Below are 24,104 nucleotides of genomic sequence, written 5' to 3'. Positions count from 1 at the left end.
GGCAGAGACCCGTATGGACACAGACACACCCCCTGGTCTCTGAAAAACACAAGCCTGAAGCCAACAGCTTCTCGCTTTTGTCACTGAACAACATACAGGTGTACATTTGAGAGAAACGTCAATGAATGATTGTGATCAAATCTAAGAAGATAGTTGCATGCGGCACACACTCAACATACACGTTTAGTTCATAAGATTCGTGGGGGGTAACACGATTCAATGAGAAAACCTGTCTCATTTCTACATCTGTATCATTAACAATGCACTGTATCACAATTGACAATTGACATGAAGCATCACCTTTAATAAAATAAAATAACATTCAATAGGCCTTTCCATGAGAAATCAATTTCCCTGGCTACACAAACAATTGATTTCATGTTCAGCGATTTCCCTAAAATGTAAAGAATTAAGTCTCCTCAGTACAAATGGTAACAGTTCAACGACATTATGTACAAGAGACCTAATTTATGGAAGCAGGTGTGTGTCAGTTTCATATGTGCTTGCTTCATCTTTGCACATAAGGGTGGATACGAACAATGGTCTAAATATTGCTTAAGCATCGGTATTTTTGCTCAGTTTGATTATTAATAAAGATTTCCAAATGCATGCAATGGCATCCGTGAAAAAACAGAATGAGGAGCACTTTTTAGTGTCCGTCAGAAGAAGAAAAAATAAAATGGTTTAATAGGCAGGCCATAAGCAAAGTCCTGCTTATGGCAGTGACATTTTCCCATTGCTCTAAATGCAGTGGGCAACCATAGAAAGTCCCAAAATGGTGTGAGAGGCAGAGTTGCCCAATCAGTCTCTGACAAGCTTCTCAGGTAGAAAGTTTGTTTTTATCGAGCAAAAGCAACCTGAAAAGAAACAGCAAAAACAAAACAAAACATAGGTTGACTTTGAGGTTCCTGACAGATGAGATTCAACAGACACTTTCAGACACTCCATTGTGAACCGTCTTAATTACCTTCATGTTCATTCAGAGGCAGTAAACAAAGAGCAGAAGTGAACAGTCTATGTACAGTATATCATTACTGTTGAACGTCATAACTTAAATCCACATTTGCAAAATTAACAGCAGCTCAGGACATTGCCATCGTGAATTGTTTCGTATATTCTGTGATGTTAGGTTACTCTGCACTGACTGATTCGTTAGTTGCATTGTCTATTTTTCAAAATAGTCCATGACTGACCATTGAGGATGCACCCTATAAATTCTGAAGCATATTGAAGTCCAAACTATTCTGCCAAGAAAGACCTCGGTTGTCAGAACCAGCTGTCCCAATATAGAGGAAGGTCTGAGTAGAAAGTCAGATGCAGAGTCAATGACTTCCTATTCAGAGAATGTCAATGGCTTGATGTCGTTTCCCATAATCCACTGCTCGATCTCCCTGCATGTCTCGGTCCTCATCATCTGGAAAAAAGGAAATAAAGCAGAACATTAGAGATATGGTATTTGACAAAACTCTTAACTTCACTTACTGTAACACTACTCAGTTATTATCACATAATCTTGCCATTATTGAAAACGGTTATCCATCGTCTCAGCCGTGACCTACTGTGGCGAGCCGACCAAACACAACCACAGTGGAACTCCAAAGACACAAAGAGGGCATTTACACCTGGCGTTAACATGTGTTTTGCTGTGATCAGATTGCAATCAGATTGTATTTTATCACTTGAAATGCCAGGTGTAAACACCCCCAAAACGCATTGAAGAAGGATTGCAATCTGATCGGCCAAACCACCTCCGGAGGTGGTCAGGGATACATTGTGTACACATTGAACACAGGTGTAAATGCAATGTGTCCTCTCAATCTGGATACAGCAACTTTATACGGATTGAGAGGACACCCATTTCTGCAATCTGATTGCAATCAGATTGCAGAAAATGCATGTTAACGCCAGGTGTAAATGGAATCAGGCTGAAGTGATAAAATACAATCTGATTGCAATCTGATGGCAGAAAACGCATGTTAATGCCAGGTGTAAATGGCCTCAAAGAGCTTCAAACCAAAACAGTTTTCATCCATAAGGGAAGAACCTTATCACTGATATTTATTAACCAAGATTTGAAAAAACACCATACCCTAATTGATTGGATTGGATTTATATAGCGCCTTTCTACTCAAAGCGCTTCACATAACAGAGGGGGAGGGTGGGACTCAACTCATCCACCTGGGTGATGCACGGCAGCCAGTTTGTGCCAGAACTAGGGATGCACCGATATGAAAATTTTGGCCGATGCCGATAACCGATATTAACATTGCTGTTATGGCCGATAACCGATATTTACCGATGTCGATATGATCTGTATAAAACCACATTTTTATGATCATCACATTTTGTACATACTGAAAAACACATGTTAACACTGAATTTGAAAAAGTTATGCATTTCTTTATTTGCAAAGCCTTTGGAAAAGCCCATAAATCATAGATTTACTGCATTATTTCATATCAATGTGAAGAATTTGGCTGATAATGATAACCGATATTAACATTGCAACATCTGACCGATACCGATATGACCGATATGTTAAAAAATGACTAACATCGGCCGATACCGATATGATTGCCGATATATCGTGCATCCCTAGCCAGAACGCTCACCACATGTCAGCGATCACGGTGGAGAGAGATGATTAAGTAACAAGGAATGATTAGGTGGCCAACTGAAGAAAGGCCTGTGTGCAAATTTAGGCAGGTCACCAGGGTTACACCAGCCAGGGCACCCAGGGTTACACCAGCCAGGGCACCGGGGTTACACCAGCCAGGGCACCGGGGTTACACCAGCCAGGGCACCGGGGTTACACCAGCCAGGGCACCCAGGGTTACACCAGCCAGGGCACCCAGGGTTACACCAGCCAGGGCACCGGGGTTACACCAGCCAGGGCACCGGGGTTACACCAGCCAGGGCACCCAGGGTTACACCAGCCAGGGCACCCAGGGTTACACCAGCCAGGGCACCAGGGTTACACCAGCCAGGGCACCAGGGTTACACCAGCCAGGGCACCAGGGTTACACCAGCCAGGGCACCAGGGTTACACCAGCCAGGGCACCGGGGTTACACCAGCCAGGGCACCCAGGGTTACACCAGCCAGGGCACCCAGGGTTACACCAGCCAGGGCACCGGGGTTACACCAGCCAGGGCACCGGGGTTACACCAGCCAGGGCACCGGGGTTACACCAGCCAGGGCACCGGGGTTACACCAGCCAGGTCGCCATTATAGATAAGAATTTGTTCTTAATGACTTGCCTGGTTAAATAAAAATAAAAAATACACCCCTACCTACCCTCTAAATGTTATTACCATATTTTTGCAAGCACACGTCTTAAGGCAGCAAGTAGCTGTCCCATATCATGTCTTGTCCCATATTTTTCAAATGGTGGATATGTCATTTTGGGATGAAACTCTTTAATATATGGATGCATAATATTTGCGTCCCTGTTGGCCATCAATGTATGCAGGTAACACAAGGTCATCGCTGATTGAGTTTACTCATTTCAACCAGAGAATCATATTTCATTGTGTACAGACCCAACAATCGCCACAGTTGCATTCTGTATTAATCGCTGGGCTGGAAATACTAAAATTCATTTTTTTGAATGGCTGAAAACACAAATATGATGATCTAATGAATACATGACACGGCAGCACTCCAAACAAATATGACAATTCTAATCTAATAGGCAATTGGAAATGAAACGGCAGGAAACAATAACACATGATCACACACAGGGCATAACACACAGGGCATAACACACACACACACAGGGCATAACACATGATCACACACAGGGCATGCATTTGAACACGGACACATTCACAAACACAGTGGGCTATATTGGTCTAGATGTGGGTCAGAGATGTGTGGTGGGCACAGACAGGTGGCACAGCTAAAGGGAGGCACAGGCAGGAGAGGAAGCGCTGCATGGAAAATGAAGTTACACTCACAGGACCGTAAGTTCCTAGGTCAGGTTTCCCCCATCCATACTTTGAAGAACAGAGTCCTACCATTTTATTTATGCTTTACTGTGTGATGAGTTACTCATCTTGAACAGCATACACAGCAGTCCTCCTTCGACCCTGTCGGTGTTTTGAAGTCACAATGCTTCTAGATAATCTGTCCTTTCTGTTCTTAAAGAGCGGATTCAAGAAGCGAAACTCAGGGTGCTGTGAGCTACTCTCGTGTGGGGGAACTGCTGGGACAAAAGGGAGGAGCAGCGGGACGGGAGGAGAGGAGTGGAGGAGGAGGGAGGGAGCAAGGGGAGGAATGGTGGAGATGAAACACCTGGACAACAGGCAGTCACAGATCCCCCCTGGCCTGGGCTCACCTTGGACGTCTTCCTCCCCACCATCACCATCCTCTTCCTCATTGTAGGCCAGTTCGGCCTGCTTGTCGGCCTCATACTCACCCACGTTCCCGTCGTCCCCATTGTAGTCCGCCAGCTTAGAGCCGTGCTGCGGATCTACTGGGGACTCGTTCTCGTCAAAGAAGCGGCCTGCAGGAGGCAGAGAAGGGCCTCATCAGGAAGGCAGAGGGGAAGCGGAGGAGAAGATGGAGGGAGGAGTGGGTGAATACCGCATCGTGAAGATGCACAAGGGAACGACCGTTCGGATGAAAGCGTGATCAGAGATGAGGAAGAGGAGTGAATGGATGGACAGCATTGAGAAGGTGGCTGAGATGTTTGGGCATGAGAGGAATGCAAGAGTGTTTCTGAGTGATGAGGGAAGCAAAGTCAACCACGGACTTCCATACGGACAGTCGAGGTGATTATAAAAGGGACTGTGAAAGTCATCGCTTGATTTTTAAAAGTACATTTCCTCCTCCTCCTCGAGCATAGCATAGTGATTCTCTTCACATCCGTCAGGTCAGTGTGAGCAGGGTTGGGGAATTGACGTTATGAGCCACTATTAGCCGCTGTCTGCCTGGCAGACCCCCACATTCAGCCGACAGGCCCAACACTCACGTTTTGGAACATCCACTTTTTGACGATCAATATTAAAAGCTGAATATGATCAAAACATAGTCCGCACATATCCTAGGATATGCTTCATGTATTTATTCAAGTATGCTGATAGTGATGGAATAATATTGTCAATATGACTTAAAGAAGCTATGTAAATCTAAGATTAAGACACTCAGAACTGAACCAGCCAGCCCAGTCCCACATCTTGCCTTGATCGTTGTGTTGCAACTTCTCATTGAAACATGGCTGCTTCTTCTTCCTGCAGTGCACCATCTGCCTGCTTCTCTGTGTCTGCTCATCTCCAACATGTCGCCACGTCATTCTGTTTGCAGTTCGCCTCAGGGTCGACAGACACGCTCAACTGTCATAGGCGGCGCCCATTCAATGCATTTCTTCATAAAGAGTAACTACATTATGTTGCTAAGTAGCGTTGCAACTAACGATTATTTTCATAATCGATTAATCTGTCGATTATTTTCTCAATTAATCGATTAGTTGTTTGGTCTATAAAATGTCAGAAAATGGTAGCAAATGACGATCAGTGTTTCCCAAAGCCCAAGATGACGCCCTCAAATGTCTTGTTTTGTCCACAACTCAAAGATAATATCAGTTTACTGTCATACAGGAGTAAAGAAACCAGAAAATATTCATATTTAAGAGTCTGGAATCAGAGAATTTAGACCTTTTCTCTTAAAATTGTACTCAAAACGATGAATCGATTATCAAAATAGTTGTTGTTTAATTTTCTGTCGATCGACTAATCGATGAATCGTTGCAACTCTTTTGCTAAGTACGGTGCCCGGGAGTGGTTATTGGAAAGACGAAGCCATATTACTCTTAGCAGACGTTTACCTCCCGCCCAGTTTGAGCAAAACTTTGTTGACCCATCACAGTGGTTGGTGGCCTTAACAAATTCACCAATACTACCAGCCACTGCCAAACATCTAATGCATCTGACCAGAGTTCATTTCCCACCAAGTGCAAGTATAAAACCAAGGATTTGAGGGAAAAAACGCTAAAGCGCAAAGTGGAGAAAATCAATGTTTGAAGCAGCAGAGCTGAAGAGGGTCGGATCAGGTTGGACGTGTGACAGGAGAGAGGAGAACAGAGGAGGAGGAGGAGGAAGAGGAGATCAGGTTGGACGTGTGACAGGAGAGAGGAGAACAGAGGAGGAGGAGGAGGAAGAGGAGATCAGGTTGGACGTGTGACAGGAGAGAGGAGAACAGAGGAGGAGGAGGAGGAAGAGGAGATCAGGTTGGACGTGTGACAGGAGAGAGGAGAACAGAGGAGGAGGAGGAGGAAGAGGAGATCAGGTTGGACGTGTGACAGGAGAGAGGAGAACAGAGGAGGAGGAAGAGGAGATCAGGTTGGACGTGTGACAGGAGAGAGGAGAACAGAGGAGGAGGAGGAGGAAGAGGAGATCAGGTTGGACGTGTGACAGGAGAGAGGAGAACAGAGGAGGAGGAGGAGGAAGAGGAAGGCAGCAGAGCAGAGCAGCAGCCAGGCAGCAGGAGCAGGTGGTTTGTCTCCTCTCCTGTACTCTCTGACAGCCTCTACGTGGACTCACACTCCTCACATTCAAACACATCCTCGGTGACAACGTCTCACTCTCACGGAAATGTGTTACGCGGGAGCGGCAAACCGTTAAGAATTTGGGGAAAACCAAACAAAATTCAACCAGAAGATGGCGCCACACCACATTGTGCATGACTCTCTGCGCCGGGACTGCGACACGTCACAGTAGCGCTGGGAGGCAGCAGCTGAGCACGACGACGGCGCTAACAGGAAGTAATACGTGTGCTCACACAGCACTAACAGGAAGTATACGTGTGCTCACATAGCACTAACAGGAAGTATACGTGTGCTAACAGGAAGTATACGTGCGCTTAAAGCTCATCTTCACACATGTAATGTAAGATTTTCCATTTCCCCTCCACCCACAACCTCCCTTGCCAACTCTCCCCTCCTCCCAGTGTGTTGGATGCACTCACTCTGGCGGTGTCGTAGCGACTCGGCGTGCGCTGGCTGTTTGGCGTGGTGAGGCTGGATGGGGTTGGGCACCTGGGCGGGGTTGGGGGGCAGAGGAAGCACCTTCATCTGTCCACCTTCTTCTTTCACCTTATCGGGAGCTGAGGATGAGGAAGAGACTTCAGTTCTGCTGGACGTGACCTGTGGCCTCCACCCAAACAGCAGAGGTACAATCACCAAACTCCCTCCAGCCCTGCTCGGACACATGCAGAAGTTTGGCGTTCCCAACTGAAAGTGACATTCCTAAAGTGCAGCGTGGCGGCTGTAATGGGTGTGGTCTTTAATAATGTGGCACGAGTATGTCTTCAGTCTCCACTCAAGACTGCCAAGATGACCATCCTCTTCCCTTCACTCAATCACTAATGTTCAGGGAGAGAAACCTCACTGAAAGTAGAAAATCACCATAGCTAATGTTTCAAGAAAGCTTCAGTATAAATTACCAAAGGCTAAGTTTGTATTTTATGTGTGTGTACACACACACACACACAATACTGTATGTATGTATGTGTATATATATATGTATATATATACTGTACATATACACACACACATATATACACACACACACACACACATATATATATATATACACACACACACGCACACACACACACGCACGCACGCACGCACACGCACACACACACACACACACATATATATATACACACATATCTATATCTATATCTATATATATCTATATATATACCGGTAGATATAGATATATATAGATATATACATACATACATACATACATACATACAGTACACTACCCTATATATAGTACACTATATATGGGGAGGTGCATCATGTACCTCGGAGTTGTCTGCTGTGTTCTCCAAACTCGTCTGCCTGGTTGCCAGCCTTGTTGTCCTCATCAATGAGGATGGGTTTGTCTCCCACCGCCTGGGGGAGCGGCTGCTGGAGGAGACCCAGAGGTGGGACCACCACTCGGTCCTGCTGGAGCCTGGGCTGGTCCAGAGACAGGCCCCGGGCCCCAGGGCCGTCCGCTGCCCCCACGCCAGGCCCCGCACCGGCCCCCGCCACCACCACGTCAGGAGCCTCCAGGTGCTTCTGGGTGATGGACGGTTTCTTCAGGGCTGCAGATACAGGAGGAGGCAGAGGTAAGAGGGGCTTCGCTGGATGTACAGCTACAACCAAGACATCCCAGTGCAGCAGCTTATTGCTACTGTGAGTAATGATAATAATAATAAAGTGGGATACTTACCAAATTGTACATCATCTATTTTTCCCACCTCACTGTCCTCAATTCCAGGCATGCCAGCATCACTGCCAGGTTTGCCCATCTCTTCTGTAACAGAGGTGAGGGAACGTGAGCTAGATACAGGATAACATCTCTTCTGTAACAGAGGTGAGGGAATGTGAGCTAGATACAGGATAACATCTCTTCTGTAACAGAGGTGAGGGAACGTGAGCTAGATACAGGATAACCATCTCTTCTGTAACAGAGGTGAGGGAACGTGAGCTAGATACAGGATAACATCTCTTCTGTAACAGAGGTGAGGGAACGTGAGCTAGATACAGGATAACATCTCTTCTGTAACAGAGGTGAGGGAACGTGAGCTAGATACAGGATAACATCTCTTCTGTAACAGAGGTGAGGGAACGTGAGCTAGATACAGGATAACCATCTCTTCTGTAACAGAGGTGAGGGAACGTGAGCTAGATACAGGATAACATCTCTTCTGTAACAGAGGTGAGGGAACGTGAGCTAGATACAGGATAACATCTCTTCTGTAACAGAGGTGAGGGAACGTGAGCTAGATACAGGATAACATCTCTTCTGTAACAGAGGTGAGGGAATGTGAGCTAGATACAGGATAACATCTCTTCTGTAACAGAGGTGAGGGAATGTGAACTAGATACAGGATAACATCTCTTCTGTAACAGAGGTGAGGGAACGTGAGCTAGATACAGGATAACATCTCTTCTGTAACAGAGGTGAGGGAACGTGAGCTAGATACAGGATAACATCTCTTCTGTAACAGAGGTGAGGGAACGTGAGCTAGATACAGGATAACATCTCTTCTGTAACAGAGGTGAGGGAATGTGAACTAGATACAGGATAACATCTCTTCTGTAAAAGAGGTGAGGGAACGTGAGCTAGATACAGGATAACATCTCTTCTGTAACAGAGGTGAGGGAACGTGAGCTAGATACAGGATAACATCTCTTCTGTAACAGAGGTGAGGGAACGTGAGCTAGATACAGGATAACATCTCTTCTGTAAAAGAGGTGAGGGAACGTGAGCTAGATACAGGATAACATCTCTTCTGTAACAGAGGTGAGGGAACGTGAGCTAGATACAGGATAACATCTCTTCTGTAACAGAGGTGAGGGAATGTGAGCTAGATACAGGATAACATCTCTTCTGTAACAGAGGTGAGGGAATGTGAACTAGATACAGGATAACACCTCTTCTGTAAAAGAGGTGAGGGAACGTGAGCTAGATACAGGATAACATCTCTTCTGTAACAGAGGTGAGGGAATGTGAGCTAGATACAGGATAACATCTCTTCTGTAAAAGAGGTGAGGGAACGTGAGCTAGATACAGGATAACATCTCTTCTGTAACAGAGGTGAGGGAACGTGAGCTAGATACAGGATAACATCTCTTCTGTAAAAGAGGTGAGGGAATGTGAGCTAGATACAGGATAACATCTCTTCTGTAACAGAGGTGAGGGAACGTGAGCTAGATACAGGATAACATCTCTTCTGTAACAGAGGTGAGGGAACGTGAGCTAGATACAGGATAACATCTCTTCTGTAACAGAGGTGAGGGAACGTGAGCTAGATACAGGATAACATCTCTTCTGTAACAGAGGTGAGGGAATGTGAGCTAGATACAGGATAACATCTCTTCTGTAAAAGAGGTGAGGGAACGTGAACTAGATACAGGATAACATCTCTTCTGTAACAGAGGTGAGGGAACGTGAGCTAGATACAGGATAACATCTCTTCTGTAAAAGAGGTGAGGGAACGTGAGCTAGATACAGGATAACATCTCTTCTGTAACAGAGGTGAGGGAACGTGAGCTAGATACAGGATAACATCTCTTCTGTAACAGAGGTGAGGGAACGTGAGCTAGATACAGGATAACATCTCTTCTGTAAAAGAGGTGAGGGAACGTGAGCTAGATACAGGATAACATCTCTTCTGTAACAGAGGTGAGGGAACGTGAGCTAGATACAGGATAACATCTCTTCTGTAACAGAGGTGAGGGAATGTGAGCTAGATACAGGATAACATCTCTTCTGTAACAGAGGTGAGGGAATGTGAACTAGATACAGGATAACATCTCTTCTGTAACAGAGGTGAGGGAACGTGAGCTAGATACAGGATAACACCTCTTCTGTAAAAGAGGTGAGGGAACGTGAGCTAGATACAGGATAACATCTCTTCTGTAAAAGAGGTGAGGGAACGTGAGCTAGATACAGGATAACATCTCTTCTGTAAAAGAGGTGAGGGAACGTGAGCTAGATACAGGATAACATCTCTTCTGTAACAGAGGTGAGGGAACGTGAACTAGATACAGGATAACATCTCTTCTGTAACAGAGGTGAGGGAACGTGAGCTAGATACAGGATAACATCTCTTCTGTAACAGAGGTGAGGGAACATGAGCTAGATACAGGATAACATCTCTTCTGTAACAGAGGTGAGGGAACGTGAGCTAGATACAGGATAACCATCTCTTCTGTAACAGAGGTGAGGGAACGTGAGCTAGATACAGGATAACATCTCTTCTGTAACAGAGGTGAGGGAACGTGAGCTAGATACAGGATAACATCTCTTCTGTAACAGAGGTGAGGGAACGTGAGCTAGATACAGGATAAGCTGACATTATGAAGACGCATGGAGTCCTTGTTGAGACAGTTGAGACAATTTAATCCAGAAGTTTATGCCTAAATGCTTTAAAATAGTTTTTGTTTTTTGACAAATATAAACAATGAAGTTGATGCCTAAGGTATGAATTTCTTTTTACATTTCCATCAAGGCAAAGCGTGGCTACTTTCAACAATCTAAAATATGAGACGTTTTGTGGTCACAGCATCATTCCAATTGTGTTATTTCATAGTTTTAATCTCTTTATTATTATTCTAAATGTGGAGAGAGAGAAGGCAATAACAGCATAACCTCACCAAGATTGACTATATCGACTATGTGCAGTTTCTCTGTTAATGTTGTAACTAATCACATGCTATGGTGTAGGGTCTGAGTTAGGGATATTCATCAGTTATCGAAAATCGATAATTGATCGTTAAGGAATGGAATCGATCATGTGGAATTTTTATCGATTTTGTTATTATTATTATTATTATTATTTTTTCAGACTAGGTTTGGGTGGAATTCGTTCCTCCTCGCCCCACTCGATTGCACAGCCGACTAACGTGAGGTGGAGCTTCATATAGTCTCTAGTTTTCTGGCTGGGCACGGGCCTTTGTGCCAACAAAACTGTTTTAAACATGGGGAATTCACACCGGCATGCGCCGGGGACAGCAGAGTGTTGGAGAGGAGACACATTGAAATAAAGAGTTCATTGAGGAGAACACGTTGTCTTTCGTATTTTCTGCCATAGGCATTCATTTTGTAAAAATATATATATATATATATATATATATATATATATATATATATATATATATATATATATATTAAAAAAATATTATTATTAATATGATCGATAATCGATAATTGATCGTTAATTTTCCCTGATTTTCGATTATGGAAATTTTTCAAAATGAACATCCCTAGTCTGAGTCCATAGTGGTAGTAGGGAGAACACTCAATACAGTAACAAGCCTTGGCTGTCACTGTGCGATAGCTGCTGTACCTTTCAGGTCTGGACTGTCACGCTTGTGAGTGGCCACTGTGTGGCGCTCTCCCACCGCCTCCACACCAGTCGCTCCTTCTACATGTCCACCCACCACTGCTGCCTTTCTGCTGTCCAGGACACTCTGAAGGAGCGATCAAAGGTGAGTCAGACAGAGAGAGAGAGAGACAGAGAGACAGAGACAGAGAGAGAGACAGAGCGAGAGAGAGAGGAATAGACTGGATTTAAGGAATGAGGAACAAACACATGTAGAAGGTATCTCACAGAGATTGGGTGGTGTTACCAGTCGAGCTGGACTGACAAAAATGTCTCAAAGACAGTAATGAGAGAATGCTACAGTGCTGATTGTGATGGATACTGGAGCTGAGGGCAGGAGGCCACCAGGTTCTGTCAGGTTTAGGAGCCCTAAGTAGGGCTGTTCGATTTTGCCTAAAATTAAAATTGACAATTTCTCCTCTCAAAACTCGATGTTTGATTTTTTATACTATTATACTTCTCTAAACATTTGTTGCCCTGCAGAGCTCTTTTTCCCCCCTTTTTTCATAAGTGACAATTTACGCTTTTACTCTGAACGCAGAACCCAAATTCCTGTTTTACCTTGCCGCTGCTATGCCTAACTTCCTGGCTGTTGCTTGCTAACCTGCAGTCACTTGACACTGGTGGATTTGATCGAGCACTCGGTGCTCGATCTGCTTATATTAGCAGTGTCTAAGCGACCACCCGTGCTCGGAGTTATATCCGTACTAGAATAACACAAAGTCACAACAGGTATGCGGGGAACTGCGATAGCATTTCGGGGGAAATTCAGACACACAGGGTGGGTGAGTCAGCTGAGGCTGGTAACGTTACAGCCATGAACCAGAAGCTACTCGGCGGCCTCACGTGTTGTTATGTGAACTATAAAGGCAACATTTCATCGTCCGGTGATAACGTCTGTGTTTGTGTGCGTGCGTGTGTGTGTGTTGTGGCAATCGTCTTGTAGGCTACAGCCCGCAGTGCAACACGCTGCGCTCAGTGCTCACACTCTGTGCTTCACTGCTTTTTGGAGGTGTTGAAATAAGTCCATTGTATTTAGTAGCCAGTATCACAGCCTCCAGAGAGACTTTACAGCGGGGAGAAGGGACGAGTAGCAGCACGCGTACATGAGAGAGCCGCCCCGCCGTAACGTAATTACCCTAGTTAAAGTGTAAATGGATTTTACGATTTTCATTTTTTTAACATCGTCCTAACTACCGTAATTAATTCGATTACGATTCAAAATGGATTTATCGAGCAGCCCTAGCCCTAAGCATGATCATTCAGAGCCACAAACCAAAATGAGAGGGGTCGAGGTGAGGCGCGTGTAGACTTAAACAGACACTTGTCTGAAAAGGGCGTTCGTGAGGTCACAGTGACCATGTGACCTAACCTGCGCCGCGTGTCAGTGAACAGGCTGAGTCAGGTGACCTAACCCCTCTTATAAATAAGATCAGGAATATTTGATCGATTACTAACCTGTCTTAGATTTGATGCCTCTTCCTCCAGGGTCTTTTTTGTTTCTTCACACTCTTCTTTCAGTTGTGCAATTTGACGTCCACACTGTAAACTACAATGATGACACATTAAAAATGGGTTATTACAAACAACTAAACTGAATGATTGAAAATATGAGCCTGGACAGGGTCTGTTTGTGTGTGTGTTTAGTTTTGGTCATAAGTATCACTTTGAACCGATAGTGAGCGGTGGTGGCAACAGGTCACTGGTTGGTCACTGGTGTCACAACCTCTATAGAGCTATTATACACTTACAACTGAAAATGACTAAAAAAGATCACTTTAAAGTCGCTGTTAGATCAGTATCTACTCACATTTAGACAACAGAATAGGAAAGGGAGAAAAACATATTGCTGACATCATTTCAGCATTTAGGGGCACTTCCACCCACAAACCTAATTCAAGTAACAATTTCCAACAATTAGAAGAATAATACAAGCACAAATTCAAATTTTTAGGAAAGTGTTTTAGTCTATATAGGCAGGAGCAACAAGGTACATTTCAACTTCTGTAAAGGCAATGGATATTTTTTATTTTATTTTTATTTAGCCTTTATTTAAACAGGTAAAATCACATTGAGATCTCATTTAACTTGTAGCAGGCAAAATGATCACTGGTCTGTTGAGGTCTCAAAGAAGCCATTTACACCTGGCGTGTTAACATGCATTTTCTGCAATCTGATTGCAATCAGATTGCAGAAATGGGTGTCCTCTCAATCCGCATAAAGTTGCTGTATCCAGATTGAGAGGACACATTGCATATACACTTGTGTTCAATGTGGTTTGGTCGATCAGATTGCAATCCTTCTTCAATGCGTTTTGGGGGTGTTTACACCTGGCATTTCAAGTGATAAAACACAATCTGATTGCAATCTGATCACAGAAAACACATGTTAACGCCAGGTGTAAATGGCCTCAAAGGATGAGAGAAGGAGTGAGGGTCTGTCTTACCTCTCATACTCCAGTCTTCTCTCCAGGGTGGTGCTGTTCTTCTTCACCTCCCTCACCTGCTCCTCCTGCTTCAGGAACTCCTGCTTCAGCTCCTTCAGCTGCTCTGCTCGCCACACACACACACGCACACACGCACACACACACACACGCACACACAAATACAAATTTGTTTTTGAGGTTTATTGGATGGTCAATCATTCTGCCTGAAGTGAATTTCTGATTCTCGACTTTTTTAGATTGTGTCGGTCTGGTTGAGAGTGCCCTCTGCTGGCCAGGCTGAACAACTCTATCAACTTACCTTTCAGCCTCTGGATCTCTGTCATCTGGGCTGTGACCTCACCCTGCAGCTTCATCTGACAGGAGACAGAGAAAAAGGGCTTCAGAAAACAACTTCGTCATTTAGACAAAGTGAGCGCGAATGTTTTTTTTTTTTAATAGAATAGAATAGAATAGAATAGAATAGAATAGAATAGAATAGGGCCTGTCTGGTGTCTCAAAACTCCTGTTAAATTAATGACAATAGATCTGAGACTGCAATATGTTGCCTTCCCAATGTGTACAAATAAAACATTCATATTAGAGCAAATGTGATTAGTTAGTCCCGTTTATAATCTGTAATTCTCCTATTTGTGTCTATATTGGACTGCAGCACCTGCAATTCTGTGACTTTGCCCTTTAGATATCTTCATTTGATCTCTGAATATTGATATTGATATGAGCGCTACACTGCACACTTAAATCAAGACAAAGTCCTCCTATGTAATCTTGCATAATATTGTGGCAATAAAAGTGATTGTGAATGACTGTAGAGGTGCCGTGTTTGCCCTCTGTGCTCACTACAATCAATTCAATCAATCAATCTTATATTTATATAGCGTCAAATTAGAACAAACAGGGCACTTTACAATACAAACAGAGCAGGTAGAAGAGCAGGCTCAGCAGGTTCTCTAGGTGCAGCAAGGTAAAGTCACCAGAAACATGAGGAGAAACAGGTTGATCTAGTTTTCATGTATACAGGAATGGAATGGATGGTACTCAGTGTGGCACCAACTGGAATGTTTAACCTTTTACAAATGTAGTTACTAGGGGTGGGGGGGAAAATCTATACCATAGTTTCGCGATATTTTGCCTGACGATATTGTATCGATATTTGGACCAAATTATTGATATTGATTAAAAAAAAAAAAAAAAAAAAAAAAAAATTGTGTGCAGGTAATGCCATGCCAGGCCACCGGGCATCTGCCCAAAGCGCCCGATGGTGCAGTCCACCCCTGCAGTGGCGTATTGAGTCCAGAGACGCTTAATAATGTAGCCTACGTGTGGGGCAAAAACAAAACAAAACAAAAACACACTGCATGTTTTACTTCTGGTCGCAATATTCAATATATCGCAATATCGCAATACTATCGTATCGTGACTCAAGTATCGTTTTAGTATCGTATCGTGGCCATCTGGTGATTCCCACCCCTAGTAGTTACATTAATGACTTCATAGATCCCAGACTGTAATATATTCACCAGCTCAGTGGCCTTGTGGTTTGAGTGTGCGCCCTGAGAGTGGGAGGTTGTGAGTTCGATCCCTGGCCGAGTCATACCAAAGACTATAAAAATGGGACCCATTTGCCTCCCTGCTTGGCACTCAACATCAAAGGGTTGGAATTGGGGGGTTAGATCACCATGTGATTCCCAAGCGCGGCACTGCTGCTGCTCACCGCTCCCCCAGGGGATGGGTCAAATGCAGAGAACAAATTTCACACTCAGGTGTGTGACAATCAGTGGGACTTCATCTTGCCTTCCAAATATGTCATCATCTTGATCAATTCTCATTATTTTCTAGGAATAAAACATTCGTATGTTTATTTAACACATTGACTGCCAGCCCTTTTTTCAATGCTGTAGGTAGGTTCTGCCAGTTTTTTTTTTTGAGGATTCTGGCTCATTTTACAAGAGCCGAGGATTCTTTTCTGTTAAGACTTCGTGAACACCAATCATCTAAAAAGAACTAATAGAATGTGTGCTTTCTCTGTCTAAAAGAGTTAGTTTGTAGAGTTAGTAGTTATGTAAGCATTAGCAGTTGAATACAGCATGGTTTCAGCGTCAGAAAAATTATTCAGAGATAAACGGCTTTTTGTGAAATTCGATAGAACAGTCACTTTAACCATTCATTTTTGGCATCAGTAAGAGTCAGACATCTAAACAATAGTTTTGAACAGTAATTTCCTCCATAACAGCAGGAAACCCCCCTCTGCTTCCAACTCCTCCCTCCGTGTGTGTTCTCCTCCTGCCTCCCTGGCTCTCCAGCGGGCGTGTCACAACGAAGTTGCTGCTGCCTGGCTGCTGCCTGTTTGCGCGGTGCCGCTGTTTGAGGAAGTCTGGGTGGACTCGCTCGTTTCGTGGAGTTTTGGTTGAGAGCTTTGATGCGATTCTGGTCATATTTATGCTGCGTGTTTCAAAGTGTGCATCCAATCTATTCTTGGAACCCCCCACCGTTGCCACCGCTGTGCATCAGCGCGAAAGTGAAGGCGTTTTCGCCATCAATTTTACAGTATGAGAACGGCTTCCTGCGCTTTTCCCTCCAGTTTTGGGTCGCCTCTTTCTACTGTGGAGAGACATGTCGACACTCAGTGGGTCGGTAAAATAGATTATACACATTCAATACCTCCAATTCTGGTGTAGGAGACGTAAAAGGGGTTGATCGATGTCCCACGTCAAAAAAAAAAAATGTTTATGTAAGCCGAGATATCTCGTCCTTGGCACTCAACGGTTGGATTATGTAAGCCGAGATATCTCGTCCTTGGCACTCAACGTGTTAACAGACTAAATGTTATTAGTTTGTCACTTTGCAATGAATGCAGCAATTTGTCTAATTCAGTCTTCTAACCGGCTGATGAGCTGACTAAGTTGACTAAGTTCAACTTTGTTCATTCCAACGCTAAATGAATCAATATGTGCTGAAGGATAAAAGAAAATCTGATTTTGTCTTTAAGCTGCTAACTTAATTTTTTAGTCAACATAGGCAACTTGAGAATAAATATTTGAGCCGTCATCATACCTCCTCGCCAAGGAGGTTCTGTGGTCCGGACCGTTTGGTTCTGTGGTCCGGACCGTTTGTCAGCAGGATTACGGGAAAAATACTGGCCCCGATTTTCATGAAACTTTGTGGAAGGGTGCTGCTCGGACCAAGGAAGAACACAACAGAATTACATTCTGGAGCGGATCCGGATCAGAACTCACCAACAAAGAATCAAACCTTGAGGGAAGTCTCCTTGGCTGCCCTTCTGGTTTTTATCCTACTGTAGAAGTATCTTCATCATCATCATCATCATCACGACTCTTCAACACTAGATTCTCTGTGACCGGCGACAGACGGATCAGAGAAGCTGAACCAAATTAGGCCTGGAATCTTCCACTCGATGTGGTTTGAGGAGCGCTAAATGCAGACTCATGCCACCTTCATCAGCGGCCTGAGGTCCTGGACAAGAGCTAAATCAAACGAGGCATGCAGCCTCTGAACCTCTGGAGGAAATCAGTGGCTTCAATACAAGTCATATGCAGGGAGGCTCTTTCATCATACTGAGGTTCAATACAAGTCATATGCAGTAGGGCTGTGGCGATTCACTTATCTCCCGATTCGATACTATCACGATTCTTGGGTGCCGATTCGATTTATATTGCGATTCTTAAGTATTGCGATTCTACGATTATTGCGATTCGATATTACGATTTATTGCGATTTTTGTTTATTTTTTTCTTTTATTTTTTCAGTTTGTTTGCTTTTTTACACTAGATTAGAACATGGGAAAAGTTGAATCATACACTAGAGACTGTATATTATATATCATGAGTAGGGCTGGGCGATATAGTTAAAAACAGGGGCGGACTGGGATCATAATTCAGGCCGGGCATTAGATACCAAGCAGGCCAGGCCGATATGGGCCAACGCGCGTGAAATTTGGGCCGTTTGAAGCCAGATTTGGGCCGTTTGAAGTCCAATTTTACAATGAGATGCACCCACTTTAACCCTGAAGTGTAATTATTACTTCAGACTAACTAATAAAGTAATAAAACCACTAGTAAACCAGTAGGCGGCGCCTGGCCTGCTGTTCAGTGAGTGGCCTGACTGCAAGCACCCAAATTTTTTTTTTTTTTTTTTTGCGATTATCGATTCTGGAATAAAAGATCGATCCAAAAAATCGTGACATTAAAAATCGCGATACTTAGGTGAATCGATTTTTTCCCCCACCCCTAATATGCAGGGAGGCTCTTTCATCATACTGAGGTTCAATACAAGTCATATGCAGGGAGGCTCTTTCCTCATACTGAGGTTCAATACAAGTCATATGCAGGGAGGCTCTTTCATCATACTGAGGTTCAATACAAGTCATATGCAGAGAGGCTCTTTCCTCATACTGAGGCAGAGAGAGGGGACAATCATCACAGCATCAATGTCAAACACTGTGGAGAGCAAAGCTCCAGCCTCCTTGAAGAGAGAAGCTCAGAGGTGAGGACAGCCTGCTGAGACTGGTGTTAAGAAGAAGGATGACAAGAACAGCCACAGTTAAAGATCCAAGAACTACTGGGGACAGCCTGTGCTGTATGGGCCCACAGCATAGGCCCCATGCTACGGGCTCATAGCATAGGCCCCATGCTACAGGCCCATAGCATAGCCATAGGCCATCTGTGTTGAAACAGGGTTGGGCAGTTGACAAAAGGAAGGAGTGGAACCATTGCTAAAGAAAACAGAGGCGGATGGATACCGGATGCTGCTGACGTTAAGACCAGGAAACCAGGGAGTCTTATTCCACACAGTTACCTCCCACCTTAAACCATTTAAGCATGGTTCTATTTTCTGAGCCTTTATTTCTCCAGAGGTTTGCTGGTAGATGCTGAAGCTTTGCATACAGCCCGTCTAACAGGCAAATCAGACACAGACAGATTTGTTTTTGGGACGTCTGGGTAGTGCCGAGCTAAAAGCACTCGCCTATCACTGCGGAGACCAGGGTTCAGTTCCCAGTAGACCAGGGTTCAGTTCCCAGTAGACCAGGGTTCAGTTCCCAGTAGACCAGGGTTCAGTTCCCAGTAGACCAGTAGACCAGGGTTCAGTTCCCAGTAGACCAGGGTTCAGTTCCCAGTAGCGGTACCTCTGTGGCTTGGTCAGACGTTCTTCCACCAGACACAATTGGCTGTGTCTGCAGGTGGGAACAAGCCAGTGGGGTTAGAGGCCTGGTCGCTGCACTAGCGCCTCCTCTGATCGGTTGGGGGCGCCTGTTCGCGGGGGAGGGGAACTGGGGGGGAATAACATGATCCTCCCACACCCTACGTCCTGCTGGTGAAACATGCATCAGTCTACGGCAGCGGTTCCCAACCTTTTCTGAGTTAAGGCCCACTTGAAAATCTCTCAAAATGTTTGAAGCCCACAACCCAATAATGTGTTCTCAGAGCATACAGGAGCTGTCCATTAGCACCACACAGAAACTAAAAGTGACGAGCTGTCTGCAATAGGCTACTTAATGAGTCAACTTTACAAATGAAATAACAGTATCATGTAGAAATGCATTCTCATACATAATAATAATAATAATAAAAAATCTGATTTGCTTTGATCCATCTGCATTGTTTTGTGTTAGTTGCCTGAGTTTTAGAGATATCGGCCCTAGAGATGTCTGCCCTTTCTCTAATACAATGGAAGTGGATGGCACTCGGCTTGTGGTGCTCAAAATGGCAAAAACATACATTTGAAAAACTCAACAGCAATATGTCTCTTTCCAGAAATCATGATCCGGTTACTCCAGATAATCCACAGACCTAGTTATGAGCAGTTTCATGTAGGAACTATTTTCTTTCAACTAAACTACTCCCACAGCTGCTAGCTAGCTGCAGTCTCATGTAGGAACTAGCTAGCAGCTAGCGGGTGTAGTTCGGTCTAAAGAAAATAGTTCCTACATGAAACTGCTCACAACAAGGTTTGTAGATTATCTTGAGTAACCGGGTCATGATTTCTGGAAAGAGACATTGCTGTTGAGTTTTTCAAATGTATGTTTTTGTTTCTTTGAGCACCACAAGCCGAGTGCCATTCACTTCCATTGTATTCAAGAGAAGGAGAAGGCAGACATCTCTGAGGCCGATATCTCCCAAACTCAAACAAATAAAACAAAACGATGTAGATGGATAAATAGCACTACAGGTGAGAGGATTTTAGGGTGAGCTGTTCCTTAAAAAGAGTACTCAAACGATTAATCGATTATCAAAATAGTTGTTGATTAATTATCATTGCAGCTCTACTGATTTCATTGCCGCTCAGCTGCGGATTGACTCAAAGGCCACCCCCCCCACCCCCCCCACACACACACACACACACACACACAGGGTAAACATGCATGTCCATGAAACCCCCCCCGTCCCCCCGCCGTCCCACACACACACACACACACACACACACACACACAGGGTAAACATGCATGTCCATGAGAGGTCAGTCAGGCAGACTGGATGCAAATGAGAGCAGCCCTCCCCTTCATCTGCTCTAGTCTCTAGGCTGTCTCTATGTCTCAGCGTCTCCCGGGGCAGTGGGACGTCTCTAGGCTGTCTCTATGTCTCAGCGTCTCCCGGGGCAGTGGGACGTCTCTAGGCTGTCTCTATGTCTCAGCGTCTCCCGGGGCAGTGGGACGTTGGACACACACCAGTGTTCAGTAGATGCTGTTGGGACACAAAAGAGGGGAAGCAGATGGACAGCCAACTGCTGGCCGGTGGCCACTGGGCAGCAGAACCACACAAGGGAATAAAGATGGCCGTCTGGTTCCTGCAGAGGCCCACCTCTCAGCCACTACATACTGTATAAAGCACAACACATGCTTCACGTGTTGAGAACATGCAGGATCAAAACAGCAGCTTGAATGCAACAGGGTGGCAGTTGGGTGGCAGTCATGTAGCGTCATGGTGCTTGTTGCCAAAAACTAAGCTCACAATCTAGAATGGAGTGAAAAGTGAAAACTATTAGTGTGACTACTTTAGGTATAGTGAAGTCCAGTCCATCACAGAACTTAGCATGTGTTTGATTGACAGATGCACCCAAAATTGTAGCCTTTATACCGTGTAGCTATGTTTTGCAGCCCCTCCATGTATATAACACATATAATACAGTAGTCAAGGCACAATGCAACCTTCTGTTTGATCTGGACTCAAACCTCTGATCTAGGCCACTCTAAAATATGCAACAGTAGCATGATAAAGGGAGTAGAAAGAGGGGGCTTGTTATTAAAGACAGGGTGATACCTCCCAATAGGCTATCTAACATGAAAATAGTTTAAAATGTATATTGAAAACACTTCTGGGGACATTGAGCTGCAATTTTCTCCCCAAACATATGACTATGAAAAAGTTGCTTCAACGTGTAGTTGTGCTTTGTAGTGGCAGGTGAAACCATTCAACAGACAGACAGGTGTGTGCAGGTGGCAAACAGGTGTGGGGAGTCGGATGACAGTGACAGATTGAAGTGGATGAAGATATTAACTGGATCCAGCCACGTTTGATGAGTGAAAATACTTCAAGCCCTCCTATTAGCATTAGCATAGGCTCCCAAACGGCATCCCCGCCAGACAGGATTGCTCAGACCTTTTGGCAAAGGTTTTGTAATCAGGAGGATCCCCCATGTGAGAAAACGTTGATGTTTTCTGTCAGTATAGTAAGGTAGGTTAGACTCTGATCAGAGCAGTCTTTCTTATACTGTGTAACCTCGCGTCACCAGGCTCTTCTCGGCGAGAAAGAGCCTGGCTCCCGCCCACAATTGATTTTGTCACCCTACTGGTTCCCGCCTAGAGCCCGCCCTAGACCGGATGGCAGCGTTTCTAGCTCGTCAACTTTCACGTTAACTTGACAATTTGACCCAAGTATCAGAATCCTCTTTCACCGTTTTGACCGGTGTGTCAGGCGGTGGTGGCGGAGATGCCATATTGCATAAACGTTTTGTTTTATGTAACGCTAGCTTTGTTTTGATCAGACTCTAGTTTAGGTAACATCACCGCGTCAAGCTAACGGCAACAAAGACGTTGTTAGGCGCATTGCCATCCGGTGTTAATTCTGGGTCCGGGGTTTACGCCCCCATGACAAAAAGCGGGGTGGAAGGTGCCCAGACTATATACTGTGTGAATCCCCCCTAGTGCTGACTTCTAGTGAATGATGTGAAATTAAACTCTTTCACATTTTCGCTTGGGGCCTCTCACACTGAGTTTGATGTCACTGTCTCATGGACCCCATCAGCCTGGAGCGGGCGGAGCCCCCCCCCCCCCACACACACACACACACACACACACACACGCACACACACACCGTGAGTGCTCTTCTTCTAACAGAACGTGTGGTTACCTTATCATCACTGCCCTTTTTGATGAGTGCCTCGCGGGCCTGCAGCTTGTCCTCCAGCAGGCTGTAGTCTCCGTCCTTCTGGTCGATCTGCTTCCGGTGCGTGTCCACCTGCACCATCAGCTCCGAGTTGCGCTTCTCCAGCCGGCTGCGCGCCGCGTCCGTGCGCTTCACCTGCGACTGCGCCTCCGCCAGCTCGTCCTGCGCGCGGCCGTGCTTGTTGGCCACCGTCCAGTAGTTGAAAGACAGTATGGCGATGATCACCATCAAGGCGACGAGGATGAAGGACGGGAGGCGGCCTCCCCGCCTGTTTGCACCAAAACCAACCATTTCAACAACACAAAGTACGTTATGGTTGTTGTGCACCACCACACCGCAACGTTACTGAGCAGCTCGGCAGCACGAGTATGTTCCCAGTACAAAACGCATCCGTCTACGTGCCATGCCGTTTATATGCGGCATTCGCTCGGTAATGTAAAAACACATAGACAGTCACCGCAATGTTATATTTCTCACATTATTCTCGGGTTTCTTCGCTTCTTCTTCACGCTGCTTTGCTGCTTACCCCATCCGCACACGAGTCATCCTCTCTGCATTCAGCCAACGTCAATAGATGAAACACACCCGCAGCAGGGACGTGGCCTAGCCTAGCTCATCTGGCAGCGTTCAATATGCTGCTGGACGTGGACAGCCGAGGAGAAGCCAGCGAGCCGTGTGGCACTTACACAAGTGCAAATGCAAAAAAAACAATATATGTTTCCGGGTTCTCTAGCAAAACCTGTCGGTCTGCATTTACCGATTTGGATGAATCGCCGTCAAAGCTAGTGTTACGTTGTTAATATCCGCGCTAACGCAAGCTAGTACATTTGATAGCTGACGTTCCTAAAAACTCTGTACTTGTTAGCTAAACGTTAGGTAGATGAATTGGAGACACGTTTTAAGAGCGAAAAGGTTAATCTCTTCCTGCGGACGGCGGATTCCATTCAATTGAAAGGAAATGAAACCAACCCACTCCTGTCAAAACACCGATTACCACGATTTCCCCCGTTAACGTTATTCCACTCTCTCCCCCCTTGATTCACCGACTTCGCTGTGTGTGACGCTCGCCGCAACAGTCCACATCCAGAACTCCACCGCTTCAAAATAAAAGTCGAATCGAGCAGTCTTGCAGGAGCATCAGCAGACTGTGGTCAACTGACGGTACGTGCACATCTACAATGGCAAATTCGCTTTTCCGCTGTGTCGCAGCGTTTTGTGGGCGTGCAAACCAGCTTCCAGCTTGGAGCTGTAGCCTGTAGAAACGTTGTACACAGGAGGGTGCGGGGAGGAAATGTGTAGGAAGAGCTGTCATTGGGTAGCTTCAACGAAAGGTCCCGCCCTAGTCCCGCCCCGCGAGCGTGAAGCCGCTCGGAGA

General features: G+C 45.1%; 1 protein-coding gene across 2 annotated transcripts; it reads right to left on the bottom strand.

Moving 5' to 3' along the window:
* Positions 1-334: 334 nt before the first annotated feature.
* Positions 335-23,777, bottom strand: golm2 (golgi membrane protein 2). 2 transcript variants are annotated; one of them, XM_083662121.1, is made up of 10 exons: positions 22,694-23,777; positions 14,632-14,686; positions 14,334-14,436; positions 13,346-13,436; positions 11,852-11,975; positions 8,227-8,310; positions 7,814-8,098; positions 6,965-7,102; positions 4,338-4,505; positions 335-1,414 (listed from the first exon to the last, which is right to left on the bottom strand). In XM_083662121.1, exons 1-10 carry the CDS (start codon positions 23,018-23,020, stop codon positions 1,338-1,340), a joined length of 1,452 nt encoding a protein of 483 aa, XP_083518247.1. In that variant the 5' UTR covers positions 23,021-23,777; the 3' UTR covers positions 335-1,337. The 2 variants fall into 2 exon arrangements, with proteins under 2 accessions (XP_083518247.1, XP_083518248.1); XM_083662122.1 differs by lacking the exon at positions 4,338-4,505.
* Positions 23,778-24,104: the final 327 nt, after the last annotated feature.

The sequence above is a fragment of the Poromitra crassiceps genome (genome assembly GCF_964638095.1).
Source record: "Poromitra crassiceps genome assembly, chromosome: 28".
In the NCBI taxonomy this organism is placed as follows: domain Eukaryota; kingdom Metazoa; phylum Chordata; class Actinopteri; order Beryciformes; family Melamphaidae; genus Poromitra; species Poromitra crassiceps.
This window is presented reverse-complemented; position numbering and strand designations above follow the sequence as displayed.